At 37.7% G+C, this 25,772-nt stretch overlaps 1 protein-coding gene across 1 annotated transcript in view; it reads left to right on the plus strand.

Moving 5' to 3' along the window:
• The window catches only part of FAM171B (family with sequence similarity 171 member B), a 75,475-nt gene that overhangs the window by 36,718 nt on the left and 12,985 nt on the right, over nt 1–25,772 (plus strand). Inside the window, exons 2-5 of the mRNA XM_065931897.1 lie at nt 12,828–13,061; nt 18,844–18,936; nt 22,214–22,372; nt 25,084–25,254. Of these exons, the coding sequence (XP_065787969.1) occupies nt 12,828–13,061; nt 18,844–18,936; nt 22,214–22,372; nt 25,084–25,254 (657 nt within the window). The remainder of the gene's footprint in view (nt 1–12,827; nt 13,062–18,843; nt 18,937–22,213; nt 22,373–25,083; nt 25,255–25,772) is intronic.

The raw sequence follows: 25,772 nt of genomic DNA on the forward strand, positions 1-25,772 counted from the left end.
AAAGCTGCTGGCTATTCCAGTTGGTATGGACAGTGACCCTAGCTCATTATGGAGAAATGTGCTAATGTGGGCTCCGGGGATGAGTTCTGTCTTGTACCAGGTCTCCTGGCTTAGAGTTGTGCAGCTTAAAATTGTGATCACACTTAACAGTTATTTGCTCTTAGAGTGTTACATCCTTTCTGGAGGCTTGGTGGGGAATATTTTGGGGAGATCATATAGGGAAGACAGTTTAGTAAACTAAATCCTTTTCAGGCTATTAATTGTATAAATAGCAGTCGCTTAATTCTTCTTTTGGCCTGGATGACATAGTCCTTTCCAGACTTCATCCATCAATTATACCAAATTAGGAATGCTTAGTCAAAGCTATGGTTTTTCCAGTAGTTATGTATGGATGTGAGAGCTGGACTATAAAGAAGGCTTAGCCCTTCAGAATTGATGCTTTTGAACTGTAGTGTTGGAGTAGATTATTGAGAGTCCCTTCGACAGCAAGGAGATCCAACCAGTCCATCCTAAAGGAAATCAGTCCTGAAACTCCAGTGCTTTGCCCACCTGATGCAAAAAGCACAACTCACTGGAAAAGACCCTGATGCTGGGAAAGATTGAGGGCAGGAGGAGAAGGGGACGACAGAGGATGAGATGGTTGGATGCATCACTGACTCTATGCACATGGGTTTGAGTAAGCTCCGGAAGTTGGTGATGGACAGGGAGGCCTGGCGTGCTGCCGTCCATGGGGTCGCAAAGAGTTGGACACAACTGAGCGATTGAACTGAAGGACTTTGACTCATTAAGTTTCAAAGGAGGCTAGAGTACCCTGTGTTCAAGTAGTTCATATTTAATTCTTCCCCAAGCAGGTATTGCACCCCAGTTAACACATCTAACCTGATTTCCATTGTTACATTCATGGGAGGGAGCATTCAGTGATTGTTGGTTCTCTAAAGGTCTTCTCTCCTATAACCATCATTAATACATTTGAAAAACCTAGGGGAAAAACATTTACTACTCAACCAATTCCTAATGGATTGTTCCTATTAAATAGCAATTTATTAAGAAGCCTAAATCTGTGTAAAATAGATTTTGTAACAATTTTTTATTTTAAAATTCTTTAATTATTTTCCCAGATGGGGGTTTTTCATATTACTTGTTTCCATTTTTATTGCCAACTTCAATTTTGTTTCCTTAATGATATGCTAAAGAGATTTTTTCTAATTAATTATTTAGAATTGGGTAATAATTGGTAGGACTTAATCTTCATTTAATTGATTTTCTAAGGAAAAGCCACAGTGGTTTCCCTAATTTTGTTTTTTAAAGTTCTTTCTCAACATCACAAGAATGAACATATCTATTGAAGAAATTATTGAAGGAAGAACTGGTAAGGAATCAAAGTATCTGTACTTTGCTTAAAATATATAACTTACAAATATTCTCTGCACAGAAGTGGTTGCTTACACATTCTCTCCTTGTCCCAGATGCCACTGCAAGGCTTATCTACCTCATTTCACATGTTTGCATCCTCCCTTGCAGTTATTGCTTCCCTGGTGGCTCAGACGGTAAAGAATCTGCCTGCAGTGTGGGAGACCTGGGTTCAGTCCCTGGGTTGGGAAGATCCCCTGGAGAAGGGCATGGTGATCCACTTCAGTGTTCTTAGCTGGAGAATCCCCACAGACAGAGGAGCCTGGCGGGCTACAGTCAGCGGGGTTGTAGAGTTGTACACAGCTGAGTGACTAAGCACAGCACTCTTGCAGAAGTGGTTCTGAGCCTGTATTCTCACTTGATGATTTCAGAGTAAGGAATTCATTCATTAATTTGATCATTAATTCAAAAATAAGGATTGATAGTTTAGGATACAGCAATAAATAAAATAAAATCTCAATATCTCATAGAGCTAATAGGGGAAACAAAATGAACATTATGAGTAAATTAAACAGTATGTAAAGATGGTATTATAGAAAAAATAGGGTGTAAGAAAAGTGATAACGCAGCAGGTGTCATTGCTCAATCCTTGCATGTCTCCAGCAGAGCCTGGAACCATGGTTGTTCCTCGGCCAGCTCCTGAGACTAGTCTCTTGGAATGTTCTTTCTGTTACTAACAGATGATGAGGTTTTTATGCACAGAGCAACGGGGTGTACTGTTCCAGCTTGTCAAGACTTCTCAGGATTACTTAGCAGGTTTACAATATACACTGAGCATCTTTGCTCGGCTTCTGTGCTTCAGCATCCATGGCTAGTTACGTAACAGGAATGTGGCCACACGACCAGGGTCCCCTTGGCAGGCTCTGACCCTAGGATTCCATGCAGGGAAGCCCACTGCAGACACATTGCATGTGTGCCTATAGTTCACAGCTAGGGAAGAATTGTGTCTTGTGTAAACTGAGAGAAGGACTTGAAAGGCCATGCCCGACCTCTCTGGGCTTGCCTGATGCGTTTACTTTTCCTGTTGCTTTTACTTTTTATCCTTGACTGTTACAAATCCTAGTTTTGAGTATGACCTCCTATTAAGTGGTGTGAGTCCTTCTGATAAGTCACTGAACTGGAAGTGGTCTTGGGACTCCTGAAACATAGAATAAGAAGGACTGGGAGAGTATGGAGTCATGAGAAGTGTAATTTTGACAAAGACTTTAAGGAGGTGAGAGAGTAAGCTGTTCATTTATGGGGGTAGGGTGGGAGGTAGGGAGAGAATTCTAGGCAGAAGGGACAGCCTGTGCAAAGACCCAGAGGTGGGAGCTTACCTGGTTCAAGAAAGTGCTGGAGCCCAAGTGGATCAGAGGAGTGAGGATGGAGTGGGGAGGATTAAGCTCAGAGACTCAGGGGCACATCTTCGGGCAAGGACCCTCTCGAGGGAAGGGGGTGATTCGCTCACTGCATGTTTGTGGGGTGGGTCACTAAATTCCCATCTCTCCTCTAAGGAGGAATATCTGCTTCTCACGTTTTCTTAGCTCAGTCGTTTCTGGTTTTGGCAGAGATTTAACATATTCTTTTTAACCTCATTTTTTTTCTTTCCTAGATCCTTAACTTTTTTTTTCTTTTTTTTCTGATTTTTCACAGGAAAATAAATCTCACCTTTTTTTTTTTTTATTCTTTCAGTCTTTTCATCTGTGATGCCACTGGGCTATTGGTTCTCCTGTCACTCCATATGTAGTGCCTTCATATATAGTGTACCCAACTCATGCGTGTTGGGTGAGTGTGTGAGTGAATGAATCATTGTGATTCTGAGGCAGGATAAAAAATTGCAAAGAAAAAAAGAGTGAGAAATGCCTGTGGAGTGAGCTTGGACGATATGTTTTAGGAGTTTGATTTGTTTATTTATCAGACTGAATTATTTCCACTGAGGCCCTTTGGGTAGGCAAGAAAGAACTGAATCCAACTACAAATGGCTCACTTTCTTGCTGGTTCCTTATTGTTCTCTGCAGTGTGCTTGTTCTTAAGTTATAAGGACTCTTTTATGTTATTCATCTCATTTGTTTTGGCAAATCACACTCAAGTTTCTGGTCCTAATGAAGACAGTGTGCATTCTACTTGCTTCATACCATTTTTCACCTTTGGAGATCATGTCTTTATTCCATCTCCATAATTTCTTCGATTTGACATTTTCTCTGTAATAAGTATTAGTGCAGTAAATTTGTTTTTGCTTCAAACAGGTACAGATTTTTTTTTTCTTTCTCTCATACTCTAAAGCCTGTGAAAATTTTGGATCCAATATGGGACTTAAGAAGTGAAAATAAGGCTTTTCTAATTTGTTGAACTCTTTAATTCAGTTCCCTTTTGTTCCTTTAAAAGAAGGAGCCTGTGTGTCCATATTTGAAATGCTGTAAAGCTTAGACTGCTGAAGTCCTTTCCATTCTGCTTTATAGAATGTCGAATAATATGGTCCTTTCTTTCAAAAACTTCTTGGTTGTCCTTGTTCTTTCCTAAACTTTCAGTCCTCCTTCCAATTAAGTCCTCCTTCCAATTAAGTAGGAAAATTGGGCTGATACTCTGGGAGAAAGAATTGTAAACCTGCTTTGTTGGTATTATTTTGTAATAGTGAAAGTAAATTAGGTTTAATCTAGTTGCATTATATTTATTTAGCAAATTTAGCTACTTATGGGCTTTTTAGTAAAAATTTCCAAGTTAAATTTTCTTATAAGAAGGAAACATTAATTTCCAATAATGTTTTTGTGTTTATTGTAATAATGGGAAATATTTGTCACCAGCAACTATGGTATCAAGCTCAAAATTTCACCAATCCTAGGACTGGAAGGCTGGCTATAATTTCAAGTGACTTCTGTGGATATACAGCAATGATCATTCTTTACCCTGGTGCTTGGTCACTTCTGATTGTCTCTGTCTTCCTTTTTCTTCTTCATTTCTTTTCTTTTTCCTACTTTTCTCATCTTTCCTCTCTTCCTTCCTCTCCCTGTTCCATTCACCTAGAAGCTACTTGCTAACTACCCTTAGTAAACCCTGGCAAAACACAAGGCTGAATTTGAAACAGCATTGACTGTCAAGAAGCTTGTTCTCACAAAGATCAATATACAGAGAGTTAAAACATACACCACAATATATCATGTGCCATTAAATGAGTCAGTACAGGAGAGGAGAGCCCATCTAGCTGGGATAAGTACACATTTATCCCAGTGCAGATTTATGAAGAGGGTTGTTTGTCCTAAACTTTGAAGGATAGGTTAGGGTTTTTGATGGGTAGAGATTAAGATTTTTTTTCAGACAGATGGCAGGAAGGATGTAGCAGTAGAGTGAGTTGGTCTGGGATAGTGACTAGTGACCCATTTATGTCATGGTCGTTGGAAAAGATCCTGATGCTGGGAAAGGTTGATGGCAGGAGGAGAAGGGGACGACAGAGGATGAGATGGTTGGATGGCATCACTGACTCGATGGACATAAGTTTGAGCAAGCTCCGGGAGTTGGTGATGGACAGGGAAGCCTGGTGTGCTGCAGTCCATGGGGTCACAAAGAGTCGGACACAACTGAGTAACTGAACTGGACTGATAGAGCAGAGTCCTGCAAACATTTTCTGTAAAGTGTCAGAGAGTAAATTATTTCTTTGCAGACCATGTGGCCTTTGCTGTTGAAGCAGAGGCAACCATAGGCAATCCATAAATGAATACACTGGCAGTGTTCCAATAAAACTTTATTTACAAAAATGGGCTGCAGGTCTGAGTTTGCCCGTGGGCTATCATCTGCTAATCCCTGATAAAACAGTGGTTAGTGGGAAATAAATGCTGTGCTTAGTAGTTGGTTGTGTGCAACTCTTTGAGACCCTTTGTACTGTAGCCCACCAGGCTCCCCCGTCCCTGGGATTCTCCAGGCAAGAATACTGGAGTGGATTGCCATTTCCTTCTCTAGTGGGAAATAAGGCTAGAATCGGAGGTGGTGGCCAGATGTCAGCTTTTGAATGCTAAGCTAAAGATGTGGAAATTAATTGTACTCTCTTTAGTAAAACCATGGTTATGTTTCTACTAAAGACTTGAAATACCTTGACATTTAAATATGGAACCAGATGTTTTCTGTTTACATCCTTTAGATATCTGTATGGCTAGCTCAATACTAAGATTTCTCTGACTAATATTTAGTATAAAAATAATGAGTAGAGAACAAACTAGGCCTTTGAATGCCCCCCAGTAAAGTCTGAGTCATAGAATCACTGGGCTTCTCACCATAAAGTCTCCACTGGGATGGACCAAAAAAAATCAGAGCTCGGAAAATGGGAGAGAATGAATGGATGGGCCCTTTGGAGATCTGAACTCAAAATGTCCACATTCTTCCCTGTTCAAAAACCGATAATGTGAACTTAATTCCAGAGTAGATATACGATCCACATTTTTTGATACTTACTCTTTAAAAGCCATTTTATTGAGCACGACTGACATGTAAAGGCTGTTGATATGTCATATATTTAACTTAATGAGTTCGGGGATAAATGTACACCTGTGAAACCATCCCCACCATCAAAGCCATAGACATATGCATCACCTCCCAGAGTTTCTTCCTGCTCCTTTTATTATTATCTTGTGGTAAGGACACTGAAAGTAAGATCAGTCCTCCTGAAAGTAATATCAGCCAGTATGCAGTGTTGTTGGCAGCAGGCACTGTTGTACACTGTCTGTGGTACTTACTCATCTTGTGTAACTGGAACTTCATACCCTTTTACCCCCATGTCTCCCTCTTCTGTGCCCCTGGAAACTCCATTCTAATCTTTGACTGTTTTGTGTTATTGTTCAGTCACTAAGTCATGTCCAGCTCTTTGCGACCCCATGGACTGCACCCTGCCAGGCTTCCCCGTCCTTCACTGTCTCCCGGAGTTTGCTCAAATTCATGTCAGTTGAGTTAACCCTTTTAGATTCCACATATAAATGAGAGCATACATTATTATCTTTGTGTGTCTGGCTTATTTCACTTAACATAATGTCTTCTAGCTCTATCCATCTTGTTGCAAATGGCAAAATTTCTTGTTTTGTTTTTTAAGACTGAATAATATTCCATTGTATGTATATACCAATTTCCTTTATTCATCTGCTGATGGACATTTACGTTTTTCCCATGTCTTGGCTGTTGGGAATAATGCTTCATTGAACATGGGAGTACAAGCCTTTCTCTTCAAGATTGATACGTACAGGAATAGTTACACGTGTTGACTCTAAAATTCTACATAATTTCATAGAAGATTGTATTAGGTACTATAGACAGTTCTCTTGTCTCTGATTCATTTCCTTTTTAAAAATTCCTCTACGATAATATCAGATAATTCTGCAGTACTATTTCTCATGTCTTTCCTCAGAATCTTCCTCAAGGTAAGGATGTACCTCATTAATGTTTGCAGCCCTATTATCTCCTGGTGCAGATCTGGCCAAAAGCAGGCAATCAGTAAACATTTGTTAACTGAATGAATGTAGGTAAACATTTCTAATTGTTCCCAACAAGTTATTTCACTATATTTTGTGTTTTTCATTTTTTAATAGTTCTCATTTAGAATGCATAAACCTCAAAGTTTAAAAGTCTTCATTGTTAAAATACTAAATTTCATCTGTGATCTGTTTCAAAAACTTTTTATACCTAGTATATTTTTAGCATTATGTTCTTAGAGAGAAAAAAATGTATATTAAATGAAATTATTGTAGATGATTTATATACATGGTTGAAAAGAAGTAGGCTAGTTTTTGTACTGGAGAAATCTGAAAATAAAATTTCTCCATACATACATTTGTAACCTACATAATAGTAACAACATAATAAGATGTCAGATTCTCTTGGAAAGAAGTGGGATTGTAATTTCTCAGCCCACCCTACTCCAGATGTTGCCAGATAAATGGCTAGCAGTACCTTTTGTTTTAGCCCTTTCTGAATTTTGAGTTTTACCTATCTATACCCTATAGCAAAACCATAATACCGTGTTGATTCTAATAGGCTTTTTCAAAAACATTTCTTTATACTTACTTAGCAGTCTTTTGAATTTTAGTGATTCTCATTACTTAATGCTTCTAATCATGTGCTAAATGGTTAAATCTTTGCCAGCAACCTTAGGGTCTTGCTCATGCATGTATATTTTTTTTTTAATTAAATTTTATTTTATTAGTTGGAGGCCAATTACTTCACAACATTTCAGTGGGTTTTGTCATACATTGACACGAATCAGCCATAGAGTTACACGTATTCCCCATCCCGGTCTCCCATCCCACCTCCCTCTCATGCATGTATATTTTATTTTTACTTGTTTCTTTCAATGTTTAGATTATATGTTTTCTAAGGGTGCAGTTGAAATCATTTGATATTGAACCATTTTTAAACCAGTGCTGACATACTGAAAAGAAGATTGTGTGGGCAAGACATAATGATTATAATTAAGTGACAGAGAAAACAATATGGGCACAGAGAGCTGAAAAATACAATGGAGAACAGTAGGTAGATTGTGGAGATAAAAGCACCTCTGGTGGAAAATCATATATTTAACCACACAATCTGCCCAATCTAAATGCCAAAGTATTTTTGTTGGAGAAAAAAGCTAGTGAGGGGGATTATTATGGCTATCTATTACTTCTGGCTGCCAGTGCCATTTGCCTGATCCAACTGTTGACATCACAGAAGTCAGAAGCATCCTGTTGTTTAAGTCATGACAGACAATTCTTTATAACTTTTTATTTGGGGGAAAAAGAGTTGTTTGTGCCTCTTTAATTTCTATAACTAGCCTTTCAGCCAAGATTTTGTTTTTAGGTTTTTATTTTTATTTTTTTAAATGCTGTTTTTTTGCTGCTGCTTATCCTGGAGCCAGAAAAACCAAGCTGAAGGAGCGGGGTGGATGGCTCAGAGGGTCAGCAAATGAGGACTTCTTCTCAGGTTGGGAGGAAATAAGCTAGTGAATGTTTTGTCGCTGTTCAGCTGCCAAGTCATGTCCGACTCTTTGCAACCCCATGCACTACAGCACTTCAGGCCTCCTGGTCTTTGCCCAAGTTTGCCCAAGTTCATGTGTATTGAATCGGTGATGCTATCGATCAACCATCTCATCCTCTGTCACCCTCTTCTCCTCCTGCCTTCAGTCTTTCTCAGAGAGCATCGATGTCTTTTCCAGTGAGTCGGCTCTTCCCATCAGGTGGCCAAAATATTGAAGCTTTAGTTTGTGCATCAGTCCTTCAGTGAGTATTCAGGGTTGATTTCCTTTAGGATTGACTGGTTTGATCTCTTTGATGTCCAAGGGACTCTGAAAGCAGAAACTAGTAACTATGGTGGAAAGCAAATTCCTAAGGCTTTTCGGTGAGAGAGAAAGTACAGTAAAACACATGGAACTTGAAGTAAAATGAACCTGTTAATCCTGCCTGTGCTCTATTAGCTGCTCACTGTTTGCCTCAATTTTCTTGCCTTAAAATGGGGAAAGTTGTGCAGGTTTGTATTAGGATGAAATTGGACAATGTATGTAAAGTTTCTAGTACTGGGCCTGGGGGAAGAGGTGTGTGCGCGCACGCACGCATGTGTGTGTTACACAAATACTAATTTTTTCCCATTTGAGGTAGAAAGGGCAGTTTTGGTCAGGCATACATTATATCCTAAGTCTGTCAGGCAACCTAAGGTATAGATAAAGGAGATCTCAGAGAGAGAGGCTGTGATTTTGATAGCAAAGATTTGACCTTTGCAAGCTGTTTTTTCCTGAATTTGATACTCATTTTCTCATCAGATTTATTATATTAGCATTATTAGTACATGTGAAAAAAATAAAATCATCCATTCTGGATTGGAAGGCATTTTGTGAATCAAACCCAGTTTCAGAATGCCAGGAGGTTTTTGGGTGTCTTATTTTGGCAACTGTACTTTTACAAAGATGGAACAGATGGAATATGCAGAGTTTTTAATTAATTTAGTTTAGAATCTTACCACACTGGGACTTTGTCTATAAATCCAAAGGCTCTGAGAATTTCTGAAACTAATCTTCGGAGCAAACAAATTAATAAAAATTCCCTATTGAGTTCAAGTCCTGAAAATGCTGTTGAAGGAACCATTGTAGTATGTTTGGTTTGAATAAGGCCCATCACCAAATTTTAAAAGCTTTTAAAATTATTAGTTTCCTTATCTTCTAGTTCAGTTCAGTGGCTCAGTCGTGTCCGACTCTTTGCGACCCATGAACCTCAGCATGCCAGGCCTCCCTGTCCATCACCAACTCCTGGAGTCCACCCAAACCCATGTCCATTGAGTCGGTGATGCCATCCAACCATCTCATCCTCTGTCGTCCCTTTATCCTCCTACCCCCAGTCCCTCCCAGCATCAGGGTCTTTTCCAGTGAGTCAGCTCTTTGCATCAGGTGGCCAAAGTATTGGAATTTCAGATTCAGCATCAGTCCTTCCAATGACTATTCAGGACTGATCTCCTTTAGGATGGACTGGTTGGATCTCCTTGCAGTCCAAGGGACTCTCAAGAGTCTTCGCCAACACCACAGCTCAAAAGCATCAATTCTTCAGCGCTCAGCTCTGTTTATAGCCCAGCTCTCACATCCATACATGACCACTGGAAAAACCATAGGAGTGTGCAGTATTCCTCTTATATGGTTCATCTGATTTTGGTACATTTTCCTTCCCTCTTTCTCTTTCTCTTATGAAAGATAGGGTGAAAAGTGAAAAAAGTGAAAGGGTTAGTTGCTCAGTCATGTCTGACTCTTTGTGACCCCACGGCCTGTAGTCTGCCATGCTTCTCTGTCCATGGAATTCTCCGGGTAAGAATATTTGAGTGGGTAGCCGTTCCCTTTTCCTGGGGATCTTCCCGACGCAGGGATTGAACCCAGGTCTCTTGCACTGCAGGCAGATTCTTAACCATCTGAGGAATGAAATACTCTGTACTTACAGTTGTGTCCTATGTCATTTAAGGTACTTGCTTTGGAAACGAGCAACAGAACTGAACTCGTGCTACAAGATTTGGGGGAGTTTGATACAGCTCACAGATCACCAGGGGGGGCTGTACAACCCTTCTTCTGGGAGGAGAGGGAAGCACAGAGCGTGGGAGCTTATGGCCTCCCAGAGATGATTCAGCTCCAGCAGCTGTTAGCCTCTGTGTATCTTTAACCAACATTTCAGGGGCCTGACAGACTGTCCTGCCTGCGTTGTTGTTGTTGCGCAGTCGCTGAGTTGTGTCCGACTCTTTGTGAACCCATGGACTGGAGCCTGCCAGGCTCCTCTGTCCTCCACCATCTCCTGGAGTTTGCATTAGTTAGATGCTTTATGCCAGTGGCTCAGTAAATTTTGTCTAGGGGTTTAGGGGCGGGTGCCTGGGGTATTGAGCTGCTCTAGATTGAGCAGCAGCTACTTATCCTCGACACAGAGTTTATTGTACTAGGTGGACCTATACAAGGACATTCGGTTTAGAAGCTCATCATGCCATTTTTATTACAACCTTTTATTATTTTGCCAAGAGTTACATTTCCCATTTGAATTTGAAGCCATGGCACCAGCATATGTGTGTGGTTACTTTTTTATTTTTAATATTATATAAGAATTTAATGATTCTATTTTTGATGATTCTGTTTTGATCTAAATGCCTTTGTTGTGGTCCAAAAGCAATTTAAAGTCTAGATTATTTTAACAAAGAATAGATAAGGTGTAATAACAGTTTTATAGCAATATTGCAATTCAATCAGTGTTGACTAGGATTTTTTACCTGACATGATGTTCTTGCTAAAAATTCTTAAATATAGGTTTATACAAACACGTAGCAGCATAGTTAATCCTTATGAGATGTTTCTTAGTGATGTACTTATGTTAGTGAAATGGTCTCCAATTATGAAGTAATAATTTTTGTTATAAATAACAATATTATACTTTGATTTGACAATTAAACACTATACGGAGCACATTATTTGCGTTATTTTACTTTATTAGCTCATATTAGTGATTGCTGTCCTGATTTTACAGATGAGCAAATGGACTGAGAGGTGTACTCACTTAGGTAAGCTACTTCCTACCTAAAGCCACACGTCTAGGGAGTGGCAAAGATGGAATTTGACTGCCTACAGAGCCCATTTATAGTGGAAGAGAAGAAAGACGTTTTTAGCAAAGGTGTTGTGATGCTGAAAGGCATGTCCATGGTGGTAAAAGTTCTTCTGTAGCCAGATATTATCAATGGTAAATCCACGAACACATTGTCAAAATCTGTAAGGTTGGAGGTTTTAAGTAAGTCAGCCTTAGTTCTTTTTTCTTGAATTTATCGTCTATATATTTAATTGATAATATTTTTTATATTTTAGTAAAAATTTTTTTAACTTAAGGTGGAGCTAGGGGTAAATGTACCTGCCAGTGCAGGAGACTTAAGAGATGCAGATTAGATTCTTCGGTCAGGAATACCTCCTGGAGGAGGGCATGGCACCTCATTCCAGTATTCTTGCCTGGAGAATCTTATGGACAGAGGAGCCTGATGGGCTACAGTCCATGGGGTTGCAAAGAGTTAGACAGGACTGAAGCAACTTAGCACACACACATAGTTGATCTACAGTATTAGTTTCAGCAATACAGCATAATGATTCAGTATATTTGTAGATTATATTACATTATAGGTTATTACAAGGTAATGGCTATAATTCCTTGTGCAACACAACACAGTCTTGTTGCTTATCTATTTTATAAATAGTAGTTTGTTAATCCCATACCTCTAATTTGTCCCCCCAGCTTCCCTCTCACCTTTGGTTATCTTAAGTTTATTTTCTGTGTCTGTGAGTTTGCTTGTTTTGGGTATACATTCACTTGTATTATTTTTTAGATTTTATGTATAAGTGCTAAGTATTTATCTTTCTCTGACTTATTTCACTAAGGATAATATTCTCTAGATCCATCTGAGATTTTGTTTTGATATTTTGTAATTTGGAACTAAAACACATCCTTTGCTTTCCAGACAACAGAGCAAAATAAAAGAGCTATACATGCACTAATGGGTTTGGTGAATAGCATTTTATTCTAAGACCTTTGACTGTATTTTATTAGTATTAAATCTATGTAACTTGATAATATTAGAAATTAGTCATATAATAAAGTAAAAATTATATATAAGTAAAAATTTTCCTAAAGCCAGAAACTGTTTGCATTATTTTTTATTCTCACTTTCTATTATTCACTATTCTCCCTTCTTTTCCTTTTAACTGGCAGAGAAAATAGTTATAATACTATACCTTATTAATAATATTCAACTTATTCAGTTTCAGGAAGAATGAATTTGTTGGCATGTTTCACACCTTTCTATCCATCCATATGTATGTATCGTCTAAGTTTTTCAACAGTTTTGTATGGTTCACATGTTTTAAATGACATTTTACAGTATAGTGACATATGCTTTCTAGGATTTAATGTGCTGTGATTTTCTGTCTTTTCTAGTGTCTGTATTTATGCTGAAAGTCCAGGTGAATGACATCATCAGTCGTCAGTACCTGAGCCAAGCAGTTGTAGAAGTGTTTGTAAACTACACAAAGACAAACTCCACAGTAACTAGAAACAATGGAGCAGTGCTGATAAGAGTACCCTACAAGTTAGGACTCAGCTTGACCATTATTGCTTACAAAGATGGCTACGTGTTGACACCTCTACCTTGGAAGACCAGAAGAATGCCAAGTAAGCACTTAAATAGTGTTTTGCCTTCACTGAATGTAAATGATTTTTTACTCTTTGAGAATTGCTTGTTCTGGTAAACTGAAAATATGACTGTCTATGTGAAGCCAGTATAAGGAGATTAGAAAGGCGTGCCAGTTGAAGAAAATACGAAGGCCTTTTTCCTTCTACAGAGGCCTGAAGGAATCCTGAGAAACAGCTCTGCTCTGGTACAAAACTTGTCTGCAGGTGTGTGTGGGGGTAGGGGGCGTGGCATGCCTACAGGATTAGGATGGGCCAAAGGATTGAGGAAGGGACCTTCTCAAAAGGTAAGATGAGCAGTTTAGATTTACCTGATGACTAATAAAGCCGTTCTTGTAGATTCTTGAACACATGGATTTAAGTTGTTTAGAAACTGAGTTTACAGCATATAGGGAATAGGTCAACAGCAGGGCTAACATAGATTCAGGGAGTCTGGCTATGAAACTGTGGCTGTGCTGGGGAACAGTAAGGCTAGCCTGATGTAAGAAAGGAGGTGAAAGGAGAGGTAAGCGTACAAGAGGCATACTGGAGAAAGAATCAGTATTTATTATGGTAATCATTTTACAATATACACACATATCATCCCATTGTACACCTTAAGGTTATATGATGTTAGGTGTCAGTTATATGTCAATAAAGCTGGGAAAAGTTGGTAGGACTTAGTATCACTAATTTGGAGAAGGAAGTGGCAACCTACTCCAGTATTCTTAGTTGGAGAATCCCATGGACAGAAGAGCCTGGTGGGCAACAGTCACAAAGAGTCACAAAGAGTTAGACACGATGTAGCGACTGCCACAGTATAACTAATTGGATATTGGGGGGAAAATGGCCAAACAGTTTCCAGACTACAAGTCTGATTGGAAGGATGATCCATTAGGTAATCAGTCTTTTCAAAAATTTTATATTTTATTGTTCTTGTTAAATTTTAGATATTATAGTTTCATATTGGAAACATATGAATTATTGAACTATTTAAAATTAGATTGAGAAAGAAAATGAAAAATTAAATAATTTAATAAGATTCACATGAGTAGAATTCTAGCAAAATAATGACTAGAAAATCTGTATAGGAATATGATTGAGATAAATTCATGGTCTCAAATGATTTAATTTTTTTAAAGATAGAAATTAAGCGCAACTATTCATTCAGCAAAAGTGAGAAAAACAATAAAAGAAAAAACCAACTATTGGGAAAAGGAAATAATAAAGATAGAAGTATATTGGCTTATGTTAGAAAAATATAAAAAAATAGTTGACAAAAATACATAAAAGCTTTAAAAATCATAAGAGTTATTGATAACAAATTTGATGGCAAATATCTTAAAAATCCAATAAAATGAACAATTTTGTGATAATGTAAATGATCATTGGTTTTAGATGAGGTAAATTAATAATCATGGGTAAAACATTCTAGATAAAAGTAACTTCTAAGACTATAAGGAAAAGTACAGCAGGACAGTCTACGAAATCAATCAGTACAGCCTTGATCCTGAGACCTGACAAAGGTAATGCAAAATTAAATGCCCTCTTGTGTGCATACTCTTTCTCACTTACACACCCCTCTATAGATCAATCTTACCTGTAACTTGAAATGTAAAAATCCTAAGCAGAATAGTGAAAAAGAATTTCACCATTATTTAAATATAGCATACTGTCCAGACCAAGTAGGATTTTTCTTCTTTGCAGGACTATACAGATGTCAGACTTTATTAATTGTATATATCCTACTATTAGAACAAGCTGGAATCAAGATTGCCAGGAGAACTATCAATAACCTCAGATGTGCAGATGTTACCACTGTTATGGCAGAAAGTGAAGAAGAACTAAAGAGCCTCTTGATGAAAGTGAAAGAGGAGAATAAAAGTCAAACGTTAGTTGCTCAGTTGTGTCCAACTCTTTGCAACCCCATGGACTTAGCCCACCAGGCTCCTCTGTCCATAGAATTCTCCAAGCAAGAATACTGGAGTGGGTTGCCACTCCCTTCTCCAGGGGATCTTCCCGACCCAGGGATCAAATGTGTGTCTTCCACATTACAGACAGATTCTTTACTGTATGAACCACCAGAGAACATTCAAAATATGAAGATCATGTCATCTGGTCCCATCACTTCATGGCAAATAGATGGGGAAGCAATGGAAACATGACAGATTTTATGTTCTTGGGCTCCAAAATCACTGCAGTTGGTAACTACAGCCATGAAATAAAAGGACACTTGCTCCTTGGAAGAAAAGCTATGACCAACCTAGATAGTATATTAAAAAGCAGAGACAGCAATGGTTTTCCCAGTAGTCGTGTATGGATGTGAGAGTTGGACCATGAAGAAGGCTGAGTGCTGAAGAATTGATGCTTTTGAACTGTGGTGTTGGAGAAGACTCCTGGGAGTCCCTTGGACAGCAAGGAGATCAAACTAGTCAATCCTAAAGGCAATCAATACTGAATTTTCATTGGAAGGACTGATGCTGAAACTGAAGCTCCAATACTTTGGCCACCTGATGCGAAGAGCCGACTCATTAGAAAAGACCCTGATGCTGGGAAAGATTGAAGGCAGGAGGAGAAGAGGATGACAGAGGATGAGATGGTTGGATGGCATTACCTACTCGATGGACATGAGTTTGAGCAAGTTCTGGGAGATGATGAAGGACAGGGAAGCCTGGTGTGCTGCAGTCCATGGGGTCTCAAAGAGTCAGACATGACTGAGTGACTGGACAACAATTAGAACAAATTGGAACTAGTATGTGATAATATCAACAAGTGCTGAAATGTATTTTGTAAGTTCACCATTCATGCGTAATCAAGAATAAACTCTTTAAAAACTCGGACCACAGAGATATACTTAGGTATCTCAAACTCATACTAAGTATAAAATATTAGAAGTGATCCTACTAAAATAAGAAACTAAATACAGATATCTATATTATTTTACATTGTAGTAGAAGTTCTCATCAGAACAAAAAGATGTTAACAGATAAAAAAGAGGAGAGCTGTTAGGAAGAATCAAAGCTATTATTTGTGGTTATGATCATATCCCTGGAAAACTGCAAGTGAGCACTGATAAAAATCAATAGATGTTCTTACATACCAGAGGTGATAACCAATTAGAAAAAATCTAAATAAATGCTTCTCATAACAATATGAGAAGGGAAACCTAAAAAAAAAGTGAAGTAACTGTGGGGAGGAGAATAAAACTACCAAATGTTACTGATAGAACTAAAAAAAAAAATTCAACCAAAACACCGGATAACTGGAAAAATATTTTTCTTACCCTGAATATTGTAAAGATTTTAATTCTTCCCAGATTAATTTATAGATTTAATGCATTAGCAAAATACTTGGCAAAAAATTCTTGAAGAATAAGTGTATAAAAATACCTGAAATTTTAAGAGATTTACTAGAGGCAGTTTGAAATTCCAGATAACTAAAATATATGGCTACAGATTTACTATGATATTTTACTATGATTTGTACTATAATACAAATCAGATACTAGTAGGTATAAAAAATATAATCTATGGTAAGGAACCATTATAAATCATTGAGGAAAAAGCTGAATATTCAGTAAGTAATATTGGAATATTTTGCTAACCATTTGCAGTAAGTTAATTTGAATCCATATTCCAAAATATATTGCTCAAAAAGTTCAAATGTGGACAATTATATTTAATATAATAAACTATCTTTTCTTAGAATGGTCTTTTTAAACTGAAAAGCAATGAATGATGTCATAAAAGGTAAATTTCACTATAATTTTAAAAAGTAGGAAAAATATGTGAAGTAATAAGGAATGATATCTTTTATGTGCTAAAAATTCATTCATGTCAGTAAAAGACACCAGGGTACTGCCTAAGTAATATAAATGGACAGATCATGACATAGCAGTTTTCAAACAGGAAATACAAATTAGAGAATGTGATAAAATATTTACCTTTCTAATAATTTAAGTACACCCCCAAATCATGCATTTCTTAGATTTTTCAGCTCAGGAAAGTTTTTAAGGAATGAACATACTCAATATTGACAGGATGGGCCTCCTCAAACACTGCTGGTGGGAGGAGAAGTTGGCAGTATTATCTGGATGACAATTTTGAAATATGTGTGTCAAAGTCTTTGAAATCTTCATTTTTGCTGGGCATCTTTTCTAAAAACGAACATACAAATAAAGTGGACAGATATTTGTGCACAAGGATAATGAGGCGAATATTCTGTAATAGTTAAAATGGAAACAGTCTACAGTATTATACAGTTTAAGTGAATCTTGATACTTTTTAAAAAACGTGACCTTGAAAATGTTATGAAAAGTTTCTACTGAGGGACAGAAATGCTTACAACATTATCTTAAGTGAAAACACAGGGTGAAAATACTCTGTATACCATATCATACTTCCTCTTTTTTAAACCACAGGAAAAATCCAGGAAAAGCTGCAGTGAAATACTAATAGTGATTGTCTCTGTATGATTGTACTGTGATGACTATCATTTTCTTCCTTTTCTGTATTTCTCAACTTTTCCAGAGAAGATGTACATCCCTTTTAAAATCAGAAACATTTTTGTAAATCGAAGGAAATCTAAATGCAAATTTTAATGAGATTCAGAAAGATTCTCCTCAGGCTTAATAGAAAAAGCTATCAGGGTCGCCCCTTTCAACACCTGGGACTAAGGAAGCCACATGTGTGGGATCCAGTCATCTCAAGGTCCAAGCTATTATCCTACCACCTCCTCTCCAATCTTGGAACTCCAACAACTTGTCTAAATATTAATAATTTCTGAATTAAAATTACTTTCATTGGTAGTCTTCCTTTTCTACTTAAGAAAAAAATTTGTTTTACATCCACTCATAATTTGTGTATACTATTATATTTTATCCTCTTTTTCGTATTTCCTTTAACAGTAAGCTCTAATTAAAAGTATTCCCAGGCAAGTATATTTTATCTTTTCTTAAGTGATTTAGGGGTATTGTATAGTTTCTGTTGATACTTAAATATATCGCATGGAGGAGAGAGATCAATGAGAACTTGTACTTTAGATAATGCCTCAAAACATTTTTCTTTTGCAGGATTGGTAAGCTTATCTGACTTGTTCTTGCTTATAAAATGATGGCCTTTTATCCCTGCCTCTTCCTTCTCATCTTGAAAGAATTGTTATCTTTCAGGGATCTGCACTTACTCATCTCACCAGTCATTTCAGATACCTACTCTTGTAGACAGGTTTGGCCTCATCCTGTCTACTACTAAAAGTTGCCTCTGGATCATGTGTATGTTAAACTGTTTCATCTTTTGCCAACTCAGTCTGTTTGGTGAACCACGCTGTGAAGAAGAGCATTGAACCTTTGTGTGGGAAGTTAAAAAAGAATGGATGTACTCCCCTTAAAGAACCTAAATCATGAAGGCAAGAAAAAAGGTTTTAAAAACTATAAGGAAATAAGTAATGATTGTATAGAGTAAAGAGCAGAGGGTTGTTTAAGCATTTAGCTTGACCACACACACATATATACATATATATAGGGTTAGAGAACATCATTAGTCACCTTGGTTCAAAGTATTGTATGAAATTTTAAAAAAATTAGTAGTGATGCCCAATCTTCTCACTTTATTATGTTCCTTTTCTCCCCCTCTCTATTTTATAGTCATTCTTCCTTTGTTTTGAATTGCTTTACCCATCACACAGTTTGTTTTTCCTACATTTTTAGGGCCTGCTGGAGCAGAACTGTATTTGTCCCAGTTTTCCCTCCATGTCTAATAAAATATTCTAATTGTGCTATATTTCACAGTATATTCATCAGTTACACTTTCATTGTTCCCACAAAACCAAGCAAATATATGGCTATTTGAAGACACTATTTTAATTACTGGAAAATTAGCTGGTAAGTACTTTACTTCTTCTTAACTAGTAAGTAAACACTTGAAAGTGACTGTATTGTATAACTGTACTACCACCAATGGATCAATGTTGGTTATAAGGTGGGAAACATCTAAAATTGATCTGGGATGACTGGTATTGACTATAAGTTGATCTGAACTGATTCTTATTTCACTAGCAAACTATAGCATACATATTTTTTGTGTGTAGTAGGAATCATTCTCTTTTATCATTTTAGCCACCCTCAATTGACTTTCAGAAATACTGGAAAGCGTCTCTGAACTTCTTCCCAAATCACATCTCTTATTGGGCTTTGGGGGTTGGTGAAATTGGGAGAAGGACTCAGACCTTTGGGGCGTTGTAGTCCTCAGGTCACCTTCATTCCTGCCTCTGACATTAATCTTGCTCCCTGCGAGGGAAAGGTCTGAGGCTGGGGAATTAAGTATCTGCTGAGCAGACATGATTTGCCCCACTCACATGTCTCAAGGGCAGGAATACAAGAAGCCTGATTTGGGGTGTGATTCAAACTGTGTTTTCCAACTCTGCTTAGCAACCTTGAAGATGATAGCTTTCATCCTCACCTACCTCCTCACCTCCCTCAACTAGTCCTTAGGGGAAATCCCAGCATTTTGTAACTCTTACTACATATTATGTAAAACCTCTGTAAGTGACAATAATTCACTTATTTCTTTTGGGAAATCTGTTTAGAACCAAAGCATAATAGGAATGACTGGTAAAGGCAGAAAACCTTAGAGTCCAAGACAAGAGTCATGGTAAAAAACAGTTTTTGAAATTCTTCATTTTTAGAAGCTATCTTATTTAGTCCTAACGTATTAAAGAAAACCTAGTACTATCATTTGGATAAAATTGGGGCTTGATTAATCTTGGAGGAGTTTACTGAGTGAGGTAGTAGAATCTCTCACTCTTGCACTGATTTTGCTGGTGCATAGCAGGATGGATGTAGATGTGTGTGAAGGGTAAAAAGTAAATAGGACCTGCATGTGTGGAGAGAAAGGCCATTATCTTGACATAGTCCTACTGTTTACTGGCCTCTTCAAACTCTTTCCATTGTTCAACTTTCCGCCCCTTATTGTGTCTATTTTCAAATGAGTTCTCATTTCTGGTCACAAGATGGCTTTTGCAACTCCTGAACATACCCGCTCCCAGTAAATCTACGAGGGAATAGCATGTCTTTGCCCCTGGAAATCCAAGCAAAATTCACATTGTCTGTGCTCAAATGCTTAGTTGTTTCCTAGTCTCTGTGATCCCATAGACTGGTAGCCCACCAGGCTCCCCTGTCCATGGGATTCTCCTGGCAAGAATACTGGAGTGGGTTGCCATTTCTTACTCCAGGGTATCTTCCCAACCCAAGGATCGAACCCATTCTCTTGCATCTTCTGCATCGGCAGGTGGATTCTTTACTACTATCGCTGCCTGGGAAGCCCAGAATTCACTTTGCATCTCATTAACTGTGGTTGGCACAGGTTCCATCACTCAACAAATCACTGTGGTCAAGAGGATAATGAGATGCTATTGATTGCTTTCAGCCCATTCTGGCATGCACCAGTACTTCTACTCTTGTTGCAGAAATGAAACCCCAAATGTGCCACATGAGTCAGTGTGTGTTTCCCCAGAGTGAAATTCAAAGGTGAAGAAATTCTGGGCAGATGAATCAAGCTCAAGCAGGCTCTAGGCTAAAGGTGCCTTGTGTGATCTAAGTTCAGTTGTTCAGTTGTGTCCAATTCTTTGCTCATGGACTGCAGCACACCAGGATTCCCTGTCCATCACCAACTCCCGGAGCTTACTTAAACTCATGTCTATCAAGTTGGTGATGCCATCCAACCATCTCACCCTCTGTCGTCCCCTTCTCCTCCCACCTTTAATCTTTCTCAACATCATGGTCTTTTCAGTGAGACAGTTCTTCACATCAGGTGGCCAGAGTATTGGAGTTTCAGCTTCAGCATCAGTCCTTCCAATGAATATTCAGGACTGATTTCCTTTAGGATGGACTGGTTGGATCTCCTTGCAGCCCAAGGGACTCTCAAGAGTCTTCTCTAACACCACAGTTTCAAAGCATCAATTCTTCAGTGCTCAACTTTCTTTATAGTCCAACTCTCACATCCATACATGACCACAGAAAAAACCATAGCCTTGACTAGAAGGATGTTTGTTGGCAAAATTATGTCTCTGCTTTTTAATATGCTGTCTAGGTTGGTCATAACTTTCCTTCCAAGGAGTGTCTTTTAATTTCATGGCTTCAGTAACCATCTGCAGTGATTTTGGAGCCCCCAAAAATAAAGTCTCTGTTTCCACTGTTTCCCCATCTATTTCCCATGAAGTGATGGGACCAGATGCCATGATCTTAGTCTTCTGAATGTTGAGCGTTAAGCCAATTTCTTCACTCTCCTCTTTCATCTTCATCAAGAGGCTCTTTAGTTCTTCTTCACTTTCTGCCATAAGGGTGGTGTCATCTACCTATCTGAGGTTATTGATATTTCTCCCGGCAATCTTCATTCCAGCTTGTGCTTCATCCAGCCCAGCGTTTCTCATGATTTACTCTGTATATAAGTTAAATCAGCAGGGTGACAATATGCAGCCTTGACATTCTCCTTTCCCGATTTGCAACCAGTCTGTTGTTCCATGTCCAGTTCTAACTATTGCTTCCTGACCTGCATACAGATTTCTCAGAGGGCAGATCAGGTGGTCTGGTATTCCCATCTCTTGAAGAATTTTCCACAGTTTCTTATGATCCACACAGTCAAAGGCTTTGGCATAGTCAGTAAAGCAGAAGTAGAGGTTTCTCTGGAACTCTCTTGCTTTTCCGATGATCTAGCGGATGTTGGCAATTTGATCTCTGGTTCCTCTGCCTTTTCTAAATACAGCTTGAACATCTGGAAGTTCATGGTTCATGTACTGTTGAAGTCTGGCCTAGAGAATTTTGAGCATTACTTTGCTATTGTGTGAGAGAATGCAATTGTGTGGTAGTTTGAACATTCTTTGGCATTGCCTTTCTTTGGGATTGGAATGAAAACTGACCTTTTCCAGTCCTGTGGCCACTGCTGAGTTTTCCAAATTTGCTGGCATATTGAGTGCAGGACTTTGAGTTAAAGAAAGGGGCATTTCTTGTTAATTCAGGTCTGAATATAAAATAATCATTATAATACGATGTTAGTAATGTTTTAGAAATAACTGGCTCACTTAGAGTAACATGTCCTGACCATAGTGCTGTGTTTACTGTGCATTTGTTTTGTTTATTTGCTAATGAGATTTCCTTTTTCCAGATGCCAAATCTCAACCAAGTGTTCAGTTTTCAAAAGCCTTAATTAAACTACCCAACAACCATCATATTAGCAATGTTACAGGCTACCTTACAGTTCTACAACAGTTTTTGAAAGTGGATAATTTTCTGTATACAACTGGCATTACTCTCAATAAGTCAGGTATTTCCTAATTTTTATATAATCTATTTATAAAAACAGTACATATTCAAATACTGTTTATTTATATGTTTGATATTAATTTACACTTTGGAGGAGACATCACTTTTGAAACATAAACTGTTATTAAAGTGTTTATAGACAGTCCTTTTATTCTAGTACATTATGAAAGAGATTATATCAGAATCTTATGCATAAATTACAAGTTAATGGGGAATTTAATTTACAGGGTATTTTTATTCAAAGGAGGTAAGCAAACTATAGAAAATAGTAATGTTTACTCTAAAATTTTGCAAATTTAAAAAATGCATTTAAAAGTGGAAATTTGATTAAGAAGTTTAGACATATGATTTGACCAGTCATTCTTAAATTGATCAGAAGTGTCAATAATTGTTGGAAACAAAAAAGTTTGTAGATTGGAGTGAGCAATTGGAAATTTTGAAATATTTGAAATACTTTGAGTAAAAGGGTAAATATTGAAAAAGTGTACTTTTAAGATTCAGCAGTAGTAATATATAAGGCTGTCATGACCTAAGTTAAGGAGGTGATGGGATTTTACATTTTATTTAACAATTAACTTATGAATGACCTCTGTAAAAGCTGTATCTTTCCTCTGTACATCCGCACTTGTTCCACCATTTCTACCACTTGTTGCCAGTAAGAAACTCCACTGTTTTTAAAATCACCTCAGACAATCTGTAATTTTTATGGTTTCACGTGAGTCAGATTTTTGGTCCATATCATTTGGGGACTAGTCAGAAATTAGAGTAATAAACAAATAGGTGTTATGGTTGATAGGCATTTTTTTACCTGCTATAGTTGATGTTATTGATACCCCAGGCAGATGACCCTCTCTTCCGGTACAAGCCTAAATGTTTCCTACTGCATATATCTGTGGCTCTGCATAAGGGCATTCCCTGGCCCAGGAAGCAGACTTGGCCCTCACAAGAGGCAGGCTCTCAACTAGCAACAGAAAAGAGTACATAAAGTGTACATACCTCTTCATTAACACATCCTGTGTTGACTTCCTTCTTTCTTCTCTATTACTCCTTCATTCCTTCAGTGGTGAGTGCTTCCTCCCTTCCAAAGTGTTATTTCAGGGGAAGAAGCCAATCTAAGACACCTGCCAAAGTTTTCCAGGTATAAGTTATAGGATGCTCAAAATAAAAGCATTACCAGCATGGTAACCAATACACAGTATCACAAATGAAGCTCATATTGCCCTGGAGGGTTTTTATGAACAAGACTCATTAGATTCAGTGGGAAGAAGTTATAACATGTTCTGCCCTTCATCATTTCTCTACCACCTGCTTTTGAGATTGTTCATTAGACGTTTCAATTGTCCTGACGCTGCTAACATTTTAAAAGTCCTAGAGCCATGGTGTCAAATGGGAATATTCTATTCTGCCCAATATGGTAGCAGTTACCCACAGGTGGCATTTGAGCTCTGTAAATATAACCAGTGCACTGAGGAACTAAATTGGTAATTTCATTTAAATTGAAATTGCCACATGTTGCTCATAGCTAATATACTGATTGCACAGTTCTAGAGTTCTGTGAATATGAAGATGTTTTTTTAAAGTCTCCTCATTGTCTTTCAGACTCTTTTTTCCTTTTCTTCTAGTTGGTCTTATTCCAAATGGTGGGTGTTGACCTCATTAGTTTCAGACACATTCAGTATTTGAAGCTACTGACTGCACAGAACCGAGGGGTGGAGTTAAGAAAGCCAGCTAGTTTTACAGTTTGATATGAGATAGGATTACTTACAGATTACATAGTACTTTTTACAGTACATTACTTACCAGTGCAACTAGTCTACAGAATATGTGTGGCACTACTTCGCTTATCTTATGGATAGAATTTTAGGACGTTTACAAAGGTTAAATCTATTATATTTAACAGAAAATCTCCAATAAGCCAGTGGTTGCCCTGTCTGATAACTGAAGATAGATTACCAGATTCAGTGGCGGCGATGATTAGAATTCCTTTCCATGGCCTCATGCTGTTTCCATCTCCCTCTGCGCTCTCATCTTCCTTCTTACACATGCCAAGATCACTTCTGATTTGGGGGATTTGCCCTGGTTTCTTCTGCCTGGAAGGCTCTTCTCTGAGGTCTCTGCATGGATGGCACCTGTCATTTGGCCACTGCTCAAATGTCTCCTTCACACAGAGGCAGCCTTCCTGATGGTTTGTAGGTTTTTAAAAATATCAAATTATTGAAATGGATAACCAACAAAGACCCTGCTGGATGATAGTGCAGGGATCTCTGCTCAGTATTAGTTAACAACCTAAATGGGAAACGAATTTGAAAATGAATAGATACATGTATATGTCTAACTGAATCACTTTGATGTACACCTGAAACTATCACTGCATTTTTAACCAACTATACTCCAATGTAAAATAGAAAGTCAAAAACAAAAAGATACTGACTTTTAGATTCCAGTGACATTAAATCAGAGGAGTCTGAGAGAATTAGATCATGAGACTCATAACATGATGTCTCAGTGTTACATAAGTATAGCATTTACGTATGATATATTTTATAGTTTAAAGATCCCCAAATAGAATCTAGTATCTCTTTGGTATTACACTGGATAACTCTGGTTGAAATAGAGGGACTAGATATTTTAGGCCAATATTAGTTTGTTGTTAATATATAACTACAGTTTGTGCTTTCCATATGCTTTTAATGAACTGTCTTCTGTTTTTAGGTTTTGAAAGCATTGAATTAACTCCTCTTGCTGCAATATGTGTGAAAATATATTCTGGAGGAAAAGAATTAAAGGTGGATGGCTCTATTCAAATTTCTCTTCCTCTTCTACATACAAATGATGTAAGTGCAGGGGATCACATACCTGCCTGGACATTTGATATGAACACAGGTATGTGAACTATGGGAAAAGGTTCTGAATATTTTGAATTTTTTGAATATTTGAATGTTTATCTTAGAAATAGGTTTCTATTGTTATTAAAACATTTCAGCTTTATTAAGGTACAATTGACAAATTGCTATTTTACATAGAATATTAAATTTTAATATACCTTATTATTTAAACATTATTATTTATGAATGAGATGGTTGGATGGCATCACCAACTCGATGGACATGGGTTTAAGTAAACCCCAGGAGTTGGTGATGGACAGGGAGGCCTGGTGTGCTCATGGATGGGGTCGCAAAGAGTTGGACACGACTGAGCGACTGAACTGATGAATGTTTTATCTTTAGTAGAGCACTAAATCAGTAATATTATAATTTTAAGCACCTTATCAGTGACCAAAAGTGGCCCCACTTTGATTAGTATAATAAAATTGTAGGGAAAATGATATCACTATTATTTAAAAATAGCATTATTTACTCACATTCCCATGTTTTATATTTTGAGACTCTTATGTGTTTTTG

The sequence above is a fragment of the Muntiacus reevesi genome, chromosome 3 (genome assembly GCF_963930625.1).
Source record: "Muntiacus reevesi chromosome 3, mMunRee1.1, whole genome shotgun sequence".
Classification (NCBI taxonomy): Eukaryota; Metazoa; Chordata; class Mammalia; order Artiodactyla; family Cervidae; genus Muntiacus; species Muntiacus reevesi.